This window comes from Populus alba, chromosome 17 (assembly GCF_005239225.2).
Source record: "Populus alba chromosome 17, ASM523922v2, whole genome shotgun sequence".
Taxonomy (NCBI): Eukaryota; Viridiplantae; Streptophyta; class Magnoliopsida; order Malpighiales; family Salicaceae; genus Populus; species Populus alba.
In genome coordinates this window covers 9,844,699-9,857,533 of record NC_133300.1, presented here as the reverse complement: position 1 = coordinate 9,857,533, position 12,835 = coordinate 9,844,699, and the positions used below count along the sequence as shown (strand labels likewise).

Here is a 12,835-nt window from a genome sequence, read left to right as displayed (position 1 = left end):
TTCTTCATTATGTTTAGCTAAGTTTATTATGTCAAGGTGAAAAGGTTACACTAATGGTGTAAGAATAAGTATAATATAAACTTAATATGGACTTTAATGCTTATATCTTAAACAACTTGCTATTAACATGTCTTATCATTTTTACTTATTAATTCTTAATACCTTACTTGTTAAATAGTTAATCTAGATTTGTGTTGTATTAAACTTGGTACAATTAATGCTTGACACTTTCATAACCTACACCTATGCTATGAAAGGAACTTGATTTGTTGTTAACATAAATTAGCATCATGAATTCCTGATAATATTTAAAAGTTTGGTGTTACTTAAATAAGATAATTAATATGATCATGTTAACAATTTATAATGAGCTATTAATGACAAATCATCCGATTGGAAACCTCATTGTGTGTGGTTTCTAGTTGAGTAATAAAAAGAGTTTATACTATACTTGTTTGAAATACCATTAGTGGATCCTCTAACCTTGACATTTGTTTTTATCATTATTTAATCGTCACATTAATCTTACATCTCAAAGTCCTCTTTAACTTATCATCATCATCATCATCATTATTATTTATAATTTATATAGTTAACCTCCCTGTGGTTCGACCCCGGTCTTGTCGGGTTATTTATTACTTCGACATTCTTACACTTGGGAGAAGACATCAATTTTTTGGTCGTGTCAAGTTTTTGAAAAGAAAGCTTTGAGATAATAATAATAGTAGTAGTATTGGTAGTAGTAGTATTAGTAACAACAACAACAACAACAATAATAATAAGTTGAAGAGAGCTTTGAGATATGATATTGATATAAGAATTAAACAATGATAAAAACAATTGTCAAGGTTAGAGAATCTACTAATGCTATTTCAAACAAGTATAATATAAACTCTTATTACTCTCACTTAGAAACCACAAACAAAGGAGGTTTCAATCGGGTTATAAATTGTTAACATGATTACATTAGTTATGTTATTCGAATAATGTTAATACTTGTAAATATTGTTAGGTATTCATGATTATAACTTATGTTAACAACAAATCAAGTTCCTTTCATAGCATAGGTGTTTGTTATACCATACGGTTGAGCTATGAAAGTGCCAAGTAATTTTTTTACCAAGGGTTATACAATATAAATCTAGATTAACCATTTAACAAGCAAAGTATTAAAAGTGAGCAAGATAACAAATACAAAACATGTTAGTATCAAGCATTAAAGTCCATGTTGAGTTTATACTATACTTATTCTTACACCATTAGTGTAACCTTTTCACCTTGAGATAATAAATTTAGCTAAACATAATGAAAGAGAGAAACATAAATAAACAAGATAAGAACATGAATAAGATATAATAAGTTAACTAAGTAAAGGAAAGGAAATGAAAAATATAAACAAGAGATTAATATAACATAAAATAAAACTTGAGCATTACAAAAATATAAAGAAAGAGAGCAAGAGTATGATCTTGATCTGAATACCAAGATGCCTAAATGCATGGCAAATGCCTCCTTTTATAGGCCAAAATTTGAAATTATCGATTTGATGACTAGTTGTTGAGTGGGTGCCCACATCTTGACTTGGTGACAATCCTTATCTTCTTGTCTGATCAAAACATCATTGCTAACATCAGAATTTAAACATATTTATGCATGAAAGTTCTAGGAAATTTTCTCAGCTTTCCAACCAAAAAAGAATCAGTGCATTTGGACTTCTAAAACTCGAGATATGGGTTAAACACTAAACAATGTTTATGCTGCAGAACAAATTCTGACTTCTCCGTTGTTGCTAAGATTTGGACTTCTAAACAGCAGAATTGGGTCTTGCACTCTATATGAATATTTTAGGCCTATATCTTAACTTTCCATCCATATAGAGTAAACCTAAATCCAAGTTCTACAGCTCTAGTTATGATCCAATGACTGAACAGTGTTCCAGTTTGGACTGAATCAACATCTCTTTTCTAAGTTTGGCCCTCTCTTTTTCTTCTCAATTTCAATAGTTAAATTCATCAATTAATCCTTTTATTTATGTGATATGCCTGCATTTAAGATGGACATTTACCATAAATTAAAGGTATATTATAGTATCAGACTTGTTATTATAAAACATGCTTTAGTTAAGGAGCTATTGATACTTTAAGTGCAAAATGATGATATAAAACCTTGATAAAAATGCACTTTTAAGTATTAATCAGAAATTCATTATTTTACTATTTTGGTAAAAGCGTGAAGTGATATTTTATTGGTTAGAGAACCAGTCTTCAAAGCATTAATTTTATTTGTATGAATAATGTAGTTTGCTTCTTATGGAGAAGCAATGCCTACCGATCCAGATTGTCTGTCTTTGATAAAAAAGAGCTTAATTGGACACATAACACAGGCTTTGGCTCGTGGTTATGATGAAAAATGATATTTATAGTCTTAAAAGGTGTTTAAAAGATTTCAAAACTAAGAAGGATCACTAGTGTTTATTTCCTAACCTCTTTTGGTCCATGTATTTCTAGACCTTGCAAAATGGTCCATCATGCCCCCTAATATCAGGGTTAGGCCTTTTGTCTTTGTTATTTTTATGGCATGCTTACACATTTTGATCCCTTTGGATTCTTTCATGCCCCCTTGCTTTGTTTAAGCACTTTTAATCATTGGGGATTTTTTCCCCTATATTTCACGCACTTTTCCCCTAGTGCAGGGTATAATCTTAGTCAAGGTTAATTTTCTCAATAAAAATGTATTAGGATAAAAAAAGGACCGCTAAAGGTATATTCTAGCCTTGTGAAAGGAGCATCAAAGATTACTTTTTCTCATTTCAAATGTTTGCACTTAGGAATGGTAAGCTTTGCTTTCTTTTATGTGAATATGAAAAATAGTTTCTCAATATTCATTCAACTAAAACTCAAATTTGAAGTCATCTCATGGTGTTTGGGTTACTTTTCAAGTTTTGTAAGTCTCTTTTCCAGGAGATCACTTGAATTCCTAGAACTTATTTGTTAAAACAAAAGCCAATTTGATTTCTATTTTTGTACTAAAACCTTGATTTTCCAAAAATTCTTGTGAAAACTTATCATGCATAGTTTTTTGAGAAAAAAGGAACATGCCAAAGAATTCATGGTGTAATGGTTTCGTGAGTAAATGGTGTGCTCATGTAGGTATGTCATTTGCATGGAACAACAACAAAAATAAAGGCTCATTTGATAGAGAAAGTCTTGTTAAATTATGAGCCAAATTACCATAAGACTAAAATAGGTTGAAACATGATAAAATCAAAATAATTTTGCAGGCATGATTAGACAAGGGCAATTATTTTTTAAACACAATAGGATCAGGCTCCATTTTCCAACTTCGATACACTTCCCTTTCGGCTAGCCTCCTAATAAAAGCTCTTGTAGGGATCTTATTGATGGTGTGGATGAAAAAACTATGGTAGAACTTCATCCTCTATGGATACCCCTTTAAATTCGATTCCTTCAAGAATTCATGCTACCTTCTTCGCACCATACTCTTACCATTAGTGCTTTTAAATTTCCCAGACATTTCACCTCTAGTGCATTTACCGATCCACTACCTAAAGCATGATTAGGTTAAAGGTTTGTACTTACGTTCGAAGTTTCTTCAAACGTTATCCATTCAACTTTAATCAACTGCATGAGTTTCTTCTTGAAGGCACTACAAGTATGAATCTATATTGCCTCTTTAGTTTTGGGAATAATAGGGGTACAATTATGCTCTCAATTCCATCTAAAAATTATAGCTTGATCTTCCTCTATATTTGAAATCCTCTCAACTTGTTTTTGTTAAAATACCAATCTTCTTGATATTATTATTTATTTTATTATTTTGGAAAGAAAGAAGATGAATTTGAGGAATAACCCAAAAATGAGTTATGACAATGGTAATAGAAAAGCACAAGTGGTGAAAGATTTGCATGAAAAGGTACGGAATCACATAGTGAAGAAGAATGAGAAATATGCATGAAAAGGTACGGAATCACATAGTGAAGAAGAATGAGAAATATGCATATGTAAAAAGAGAGGTTTCATAAGCAAAAGAGATCTAAGTTAATGTCAAGAGGAGATGGTCCTTTTCGTATCATTGAAAAGATCAATAATAATGCTTATAAAGTGGATCTTCAATGTTACTATGAAGTTAATGCTACTTTTAATGTATATGATCTCTTTTTGTTTGATGTATATGATGATTCGAGGTTGAATTTTTTTTAAGGAGAGAGGAGATGATGTAATCTTGGCTATGATATCAAAGGATCCATTAGGAGTGTCCATTGGGTGGTATTCTAAGACCTAAAACAAAATGGATCTAAAAAGAGTTTAACGGGTTAAGTCAAGAGGCTTGAGTTAAAAAGGTTCAAATCTTTCAATTTAGAACTTTGTTTACTTTTTTGGTCATATCTAAAGCTACAAAAAGAGTCTAGATGCCATTTTTATTGGGTTGAAAACTAGACATTTGTACATTTTCAATGATATATGATAGGCCCACTAATTCATCCGCAAGAGAGAATGACTTATTTAAAGTTGGGTCTAGAATCTGCAAGGGTGAAAATGAAAAAGACATTGTTTCCTTAAGAGTTTATGAATTCCATTTACTACAAGGAGTCCTTAATGCTATTGCAAACTTAAGTGACAGTCTTTGGCTTTTTTAGTTTACAAGGATTTCATAACAAACAAGAAGTATAAATTAATTCTTATTTTACAAGGCATTAGGCTTTTATTTAGTAAGGAATCAAATAATTATTTCTCTTGTATTATTTTTTAGTTATTAGTTGTAGCACCATAGGATAAAATTTTAGAATATTTAATTTATTATTTTCATGTTATTTAGTTAGTTTTTGGGTTGTTTTGAGCCTATTTTCAAATTGGGTCAACTAAGCTCATCAAGTTATCTTAGTGGTTTATTTTCCAAGAGTATAAATAATCTTTTGTAAGAATTAATTTTTAGATTTGAATACACATAAAATTGCCATATATTATAGCATAGAAAATAAGGATTTTCTTGTTTGGTTCTTGATTGAACTACACTCTTCAAAGAATTGATAAATCTTTGTTGTGATTTTATATTTTTTGTGCTCGTCTCTAGATTAGGACATTGTATAGGGATGATTATTATAGTCTCGGTATCTTGAGATATGTCTTCCATCGTGTCAAGCTCAATTATCAATTTTAAAGCCTAAATTAGAGTGATTTTGGTTTGCGAATTCAATAAAATTCCACTAGGATTCTTATCATATTAGATATTCTAGTATCGATATGGATAGTCTTCTCGTGATCAAATTGGAAAGATGAATTTAATAGCAAGCTAGAGAATATCAACTGTCAAAATATGTGAAACCACTACGGTATAGTATGGTCCAATCCTTTTAAATTTTCCAGTAGTAAAGCTTGATACTGGGGTTTAGGCTAACTGTTAAGAAACAATTCCCTATTAAATTTGTAGGCTATGTTCATTATTATCTTCCTTTTAACATAGAACATATGTTAAATACCCACAAAACCTTACTATTAAATCAAAATAGTGTTGTAGTCAAGGCAGATATCTAACAAAAATAAGGAAAGAGATAGTGGAATTGTAAAAAGTAATGTTTGTGTTGTTAAGGGTATTTTTAGAATATTGTTTTTAATGTCAATTCTAATGAGAATTATTGTAGCAAATTAAAGGATTTTTCATCTGATTAGGTTTTTGTTATTTTTTAGTAATTGAATTCCATTTAGAATTTAAATCAATACCCTTAAAAGAATTTTAAACTAAAAAAATTTGATTTAACTATTGGAATTGAATTGAATTTCAAATATTCCAAACAACCTAAGACAGATAACTACATTACAAGAATAATGTGAAGTGATACAAAAAGATTGGAAGAACAAAGATTTTAAAGGTTAGAGTTTGAATTCAATTTAAGCTTTTGTTTCTAAGGTGATCATTTTGTATTTAGTAAAGTGACGTGGCACTTGATGATAAACTTATAATGTCAAATATATTCTTTCTTTGAGCTTAAAAAAAAAAGCTTTTATATTTTGGTGGATATATTGTGTTAACAGGCAATTTGCTATGTTGTGGGGTTTCGAAATTGAAATGAGAGAATCTCATTATTTCAAGATAAACCAAGAAATTACTTGGCAAAAATCTCAAGATTTCGGTTTAAAAATGTTTTAAGTTTTTTTTTACTAAAAGAGAATATTCTTGCTGAAAAGAGAAAAGAAGAAGAAAGAGAAGATCCATATGTTGTTGGATTATTTTATATTTAATATATATAAAGATAATTTGATAATTTTGTTAAATTAATTTTTGTTTTGACTTCGGATAAAAATAATAATTTTTCAAACAATAAATGAACCAAACAATTTTTTTATGTAATTCTTATCGTTTCTTTTGTTATCCGGAAACGTGGTCGTCTTCCTTAAGACTAGTTGGCCGCTGAGATTTACAACCAATTACAATATGTAACACCAGATATTTTCCTTACCTTTAAGAAAGCAGTGCCCCCCCCCCCCCGGCTAGCAATTATCACCAACAGACGAGCAGCTCTTCCTCTTCCTCTTCCAGGTTAAATCTTTTGTAGAAAATGAGAGCTTCCAGTACTTCATTTCACTTCTTAGAATCCACTTCTCTCTCTAGAGGACCTGTCGACATTTCCCGGTACTTCTTCTTCTTCTTCTTCTTCTACTATTAAAAAAAAGTATACATGTATTTCCTTATCAAATTTTCCAGTATTTCACTAATGTGTAGTTAGTCTTCATTTTAAGCAAGACAAAAAGGCAACATCTTTCTTTTGTAATATGTTTAGCACTTTTCACTTGCCATCAAGGTAACATTGAGTAATAATAATATCTTATCTAGAGCTTGTTTCATCCTCTGAAGTTTGGTTTCTAAAATTTTTTTGAGGTTTCAGTTTTCTTCTCAGATACCGTCTTTTCGTTGGAGGGTTAATTAGGGGATCGGTGGGTAAATGCATTTAATTATTATTATTTTTAAAATAAAAAAATGCATTTACCCTTCTATACTTGTGAGTTAGTATTATATTGTATTTACTCGGGTTTACATTGCCACAGGTCTCAACTTTCTATTCCTAGGAAGCTCTTTTTTTGCCGAGCAAAATTTGGTAAGGAATTCCATCTTAGAATTTCCTTTCCTTTTCTTTTTATCAAGCATTGCTTTGTGTTCGTGTTTCCATTTTAAATCGAGTTGAAGCCAATACTGCGCACAATTTGCTAGTTTCCTATTTGTCTCTGGTTGCACTGACCAGGTTTTTTTTTTTTTTTTTTTTTCCTGTAGAGAAATTGAGCATTTTGTTTAGGATCCATGTGGACAAAACTTGACATATTATTTTTGGCATGAATGCGAATTTTGGTGTATTTGTTTGCTCTGACAATTAAAAAAAATGCCTGCAGCAAAAAGAATTAAAGTTTATTAATAAATTTTAAATAGTGTAACGGGATCACTAAAAGGGTAGAAATTTCTCGAAGTTGGTGAAAAATACAGTCTGGGAATGCATGAAGCTTACTTAGCAGTAATATAATCAATGATGAACAACCACGAGAAGCCTTATTAACAGTTTGTGGAGAGCAAATGAGCTTATAATAGATGACTTGTAACTAAACCTTGAAGGTTGCACATTTTTTTTGCTCTCGATTTCTTCTGGAAAGGTTTCATTCTGGACTATATAATGATCTACAGGGAAGTTCCTGGCGGTTCTTCAATTTTTGACTTTATGTTGTGTTATTGTTATTGCCATTTACTTCTTTTAGTAGTGTTTTGTACTGGTTCTATTCCAGGAGTGAGTTATAAAGCTATTATAATAAATGCTGATTCTGGGATAGATGGATCCTTCAGCTCGAGAGTGAGAGTGGTGCCAGCAACTCTGGTGGCAGCAGAAAAAGAAGAAGCGAAGGCTGTCCTAAACTTGTTCTTGAAGAAACAAGGTTTGAGCAATGCAGTTGCAGCGAGAACTATCAACAAGTCGGACATTTTCATTGACCACCTTGTCTCAAGGCTTCATTCAGTTCATAAATCTCGGTATCTAGTAGGTTCGGTTGCGTCTGTTTGACCACAAATGTCTTCCATGATTTTTCTTTTTTTCCCATACAGATTCTTAATTGGTCTTTACTAATGAAATTTGACTGAACATTGCAGGGCGAGAGCTAACAACTCTTGAGATCAGGGATGCTCTTATTCCATACCTTGAATCTCTCCATGAAGAGCATGGAAGCATCTTGGTAGATTTGTTGGAAAACTTTCCAAACCCACCTTGTCAAGAAAAACCAATCGGACATGTTTCTCCATCCCATTTGACCCCCGAGTCCAAGAAGCAAAGGGCCGTGTCTAGAGTGAGTGAGACAGGCCCTGCTGGGCACCTTCCTCCTCACATTCTATATCTCATAGATCTTGGCATGGATCTTGAGCAGATCAAAGGAATTACACGCAAATTTCCTGCTTTTGCCTACTACAGCTTGGAAAGGAAAATCAAACCGGTGGTTGAATTCCTTCTTGATCTTGGAATACCTAAATCAGACCTTCCTACTGTTCTAACAAAAAGGCCTCAATTGTGTGGAATCAGTCTCTCTGAAAATCTTATACCTACTATGACATTCTTAGAAAATTTGGGTGTAGACAAGAAACAATGGGCAAAAGTCATTTATCGATTTCCAGCACTTCTTACATACAGCAGGCAGAAGGTTGAGGTGACTGTAGATTTTCTCTCTGAGATGGGTCTCTCAGCGGAGAGCATTGGTAAGATTCTAACACGATATCCAAATATTGTAAGTTACAATGTGGATGACAAGCTGCGGCCCACTGCTGAGTACTTTCGTTCCTTGGGAGTTGATATCGCTATACTTCTTCATCGATGCCCGCAGACATTTGGTCTTAGTATCGAGGCCAATTTGAAACCTGTGACAGAATTCTTCTTGGAAAGGGGATACAGTATAGAGGATATTGGAACTATGATATCACGATATGGAGCTCTATATACTTTCAGCCTGGCAGAGAATGTGATACCTAAGTGGGAGTTCTTTTTGACCATGGATTATCCAAAACAAGAGCTTGTTAAATTCCCACAGTATTTTGGCTACAGTTTGGAAGCAAGGATAAAACCAAGGTATGCACTAGTGAAGGAAGCTGGAGTGAAACTTCTGCTGAATCAAGTGTTATCCCTGTCATATCACAACTTCGATAAGGTTTTGAAAACAAAAATGAAGAAAATGCATTCGTACAGGGCCTCAAGTGACACAAATAGCTGTCAGGATCTTCAACCAGGAATTGAATGATGAGAGATCTGTGTGGACAGGATGCCATTTTCAAAGAATATCATTGCAGTGCCCTGAATAGGCCCTACACATGGTAGCCTTTTTGATGGACATGCTAAAGCTTCGTTCATGTGCAAAGATTGGCATGCCTAACACAATCCTGGCTAATTAAAGTACATTAACAAATTTTGATCAGCTTGCTTTGCAGAACTTGGAGAGGACTTTCTTGGGTTAAACTATGGTCAACACTAGATATATCGTGTTGATTGACATGTAGAAAGGAAGAAACATCTACCATTCCTGCCAGTCCCTTTTTATCCAAAGGTTTGGTCGATTATAAGCCCTGTTGTATTCTGATTCTCAATTAGATGAGATTATTTGATGCTCTTTCATTTCAAGCAGTTCACAGTTCCACTTTGTTGCTGAATTAGAAAAACTGACTTTATGTTTTAACAGCAGCCTAGTAGAAGAATATATTTGTTTTGGGGGACCAACAGTGGAAATGACAATGTTATCAAATGTATTTTGTATTTCTTGAACCTGTCTTGTTGGTTCTTTAATTTACGAGTTAACTGTAGGGGGGAAAAAAAAGAGGAAAATCTCGTTTGCTAATTCTGCGAAACTCTTTGGAGAATGTTGTCCCTTGGATAATTTAGCAAATCCTGTGATGATATGTGATGACTGTGACCCCTTAGAGTGTGGATATTGATGATATTCCGCCAGATGTTGATTTGCTGCGGTCTTAAATAGTTGCTTGTATTTCTTTCTCCGCTCATTCACGGATAAAATTAAAGTGAGAAAAATATATTTAATTTATAAACATGTAATATAATAAAAATGTAGTAACTTGTAATTATAATAAAAATAGTAAAAATGTTCACTAAACAAAAATAAAAATTTACATTGCATAAATAATTGAATCATAATTATAATATGCATGTTAACGTACAAAACAAAAAAAAAAAAAAAGATATTTGTTAAAGCATTTTTAAAAATTAATCAAGCTTTGTTATTGTCCATGATTAATTATTTCTTTAAGGGTTTTTCTTTATTATTATTTTGGTGCAAAAGAGTATTTTTCATCAAGTCTTTTAAGATTCCACTAACATTACCTTATTTAAATACACTTTTAAATAAAATTCAACAAACTAAAAAAAATAATAGTCACTTATTCATCTACAATGATATAAGAAGGAAGTTTGGAGAGGAAACAAATTTCAAAACCAAAAGAGTAATGCTGAAAAATTAGGTGAAGAAAATTGTCAAATTATATAAAAAAAAAATACAGAATTAACCAACCTGAAATACTTTTTTTGGCCTTTTTTATAGAGAACTTTAGGAACCAAAAGTTGATAAACCTTTTCTACTAATAATTTTGATTACCCACTTAAACCTAAATATTTTTTTATATTTAAATTAGGTGATTTTTAGTTGAAAAATTTGTTAAGGTATTATTGAAAAAGTTCTAGAAAAAATGATCAGATTCTAACATTCATTGTCTGGAAGAAATACTTCTTCATGAACTAACCAAACTTAAACCTAAATTTTAGTTGGCAAAAAATAATCTTTTATAGCCCAAAATATTATTTTACAAAAAAAACTAAACCTTTTGGCTTAGTTTTAACTTCTTAACTTCTCATTATATAAATACTAAGAGAGTTTTGTTTCTTTTCTATGTGGGATAAAGTTCTTTTAAAGGGTTTTGATTATCACCAAAATATGCAAACTAAGGGTTCTTTGAGATTAATTACTCATTCACCTATAATTTACTTAAAATATATTAATGTTCCATGTTAAAGAGCTTATGTTGAAAAATAGATTATAACAAAGTTTTTATTCCTAATAGTGAGTGGATCTCATTTTTAAACTTCGCCTCAAATATGCCTATTAGTAATGTTCTCAAATAAAACTTTTAGTAATCCTCCATTTAAATAGAAATTATCTAACTAATTTAAAAATGACTTGGAGATTGATACATAAATATTGATTTGGTAGATCACTATATTAAGAGTATCTTTTGGCTACTATCCTTAATAAAATATTATCGAATTTACTTGGCTAATTAGGGAACATGATGTTTCAAAGTATTCAACTTTTTATATAAATCAAGACAATAATACTCGTATAGTTCTTTACCTAGAGATTTTCTTTAGTTCTCACTGTTGTGTCTATTATATCCCTTAACAACTTCCAGATTCATGAGTGCTTTAAAGAATTTAACTCTTTTTTGAAATTCTAAAAAAGATCACATTCTCACTTATATAAGTGATCTTTCATTAAGAGTATTATATTATATATTATTTGGTATCCCAAAATCATTAAAAGCATTTCTCACATTTTATCTCACTACAACTAACACCTTTTTAAACATGACACATTAAGTAGGAAATAATAATTTCTAACTGCTATCAAGATTTTATATGACTTATTTTTCCAATTTGAACCAAGATTTTGGGGTCAACTAGGTATGATTATCATCATTATAGTATTTTATCTTTAAAGGCCTTAAGCCTATTACCCTTAATGAATTATATACAAGCTCTCTCAATAAACCTTTGGTTAGCGGGTCCATAATATTTTCTATTGATTTTACATAGTCAATATAAATAATATCATTTGAGAGCAAGTTTTTAACAGTATTATGTCTACAAAAAATATATATAGACTTACCATTATACATATTACTTTGTGTCTTTCCAATTGTTGATTGATTATCGCAATAAACATAAATAATTAGCACTAGTTTTTGCCAACATGAAATATTCTCTAGGAAATTCCAAAGTCATTTGACTTCTTCTCTATCTTTATCAAGAGCAATAAACTTTATTCCATTATGGATATTGTGATATATGTTTATTTAGAGGATTTATATGATACAATTACTCCATCAAGTATGAAGACATATCTAATAGTGGATTTTAAATCCTCAGTGTCAAATATTCAATTTGCATCATTATACATTTCTAGTACCATTGAGGGTAATTAGTATAGTGTAGCCCATAGTCTAAGGTATACCTCAAATATATGAGTACCTTTTTTTATTGTTATACAATAATCTATACTTAGATTACCAATAAATCTCCATAGTTTGCTAACTGAGTAAGCAATATCAAGCTTTATGCAGTTTGTAATATATATTAGGCTTTTAATTATTCAAGAATATTCAAATTGGCTTTTTTCCCCTACCTCTATTCTTGGACAAATATAAATTTATATTAATTGGTGTTTTGACAATGCTATTGTCACATTTAGAAAATTTATCAAGAATCTTCTCAGCATAATAAGATTAGGACAATATCAATCCATCAAATCTCCTAGAATTTTTTTATTCCTAGTATGATACCTACAACATCAAGTCTTTCATGTCAAACAAGTTAGTTAACATTTTCTTAGTAGACTTGATCGTGTGATCATTGCTGCCTAAACTTAACATGTCTTCAATATAAAGATATACGATAATATAACCTTTATTTGTGTTTTCACATAAAACACATTTAGCAAAATTTATTGACTTTTAAGCGCATTTGATAACACAACTTTGTTAACATTTTTATGCCATTGTTTAGGAGTTTGTTTCAAAA

At 31.0% G+C, this 12,835-nt stretch overlaps 2 protein-coding genes across 5 annotated transcripts in view; both read left to right on the top strand.

Moving 5' to 3' along the window:
• Positions 1-4,220, top strand: part of LOC140954780 (uncharacterized) — a 41,879-nt gene extending 37,659 nt beyond the window's left edge. The window contains exon 9 of the mRNA XM_073405535.1: positions 4,032-4,220. Within this exon, the coding sequence (XP_073261636.1) occupies positions 4,032-4,220 (189 nt within the window). The remainder of the gene's footprint in view (positions 1-4,031) is intronic.
• Positions 4,221-6,459: 2,239 nt separating this feature from the next.
• On the top strand, positions 6,460-9,793 carry LOC118052493 (transcription termination factor MTERF5, chloroplastic). 4 transcript variants are annotated; one of them, XM_035063480.2, is made up of 5 exons: positions 6,508-6,648; positions 6,902-6,950; positions 7,062-7,111; positions 7,843-8,025; positions 8,143-9,793. In XM_035063480.2, exons 4-5 carry the CDS (start codon positions 7,941-7,943, stop codon positions 9,273-9,275), a joined length of 1,218 nt encoding a protein of 405 aa, XP_034919371.1. In that variant the 5' UTR covers positions 6,508-6,648; positions 6,902-6,950; positions 7,062-7,111; positions 7,843-7,940; the 3' UTR covers positions 9,276-9,793. The 4 variants fall into 4 exon arrangements, with proteins under 4 accessions (XP_034919367.1, XP_034919368.1, XP_034919371.1 ...); XM_035063476.2 differs by lacking the exon at positions 6,902-6,950 and having other exon boundaries at positions 6,460-6,648; positions 7,785-8,036; XM_035063477.2 differs by lacking the exon at positions 6,902-6,950 and having other exon boundaries at positions 6,461-6,648; positions 7,830-8,036.
• Positions 9,794-12,835: the final 3,042 nt, after the last annotated feature.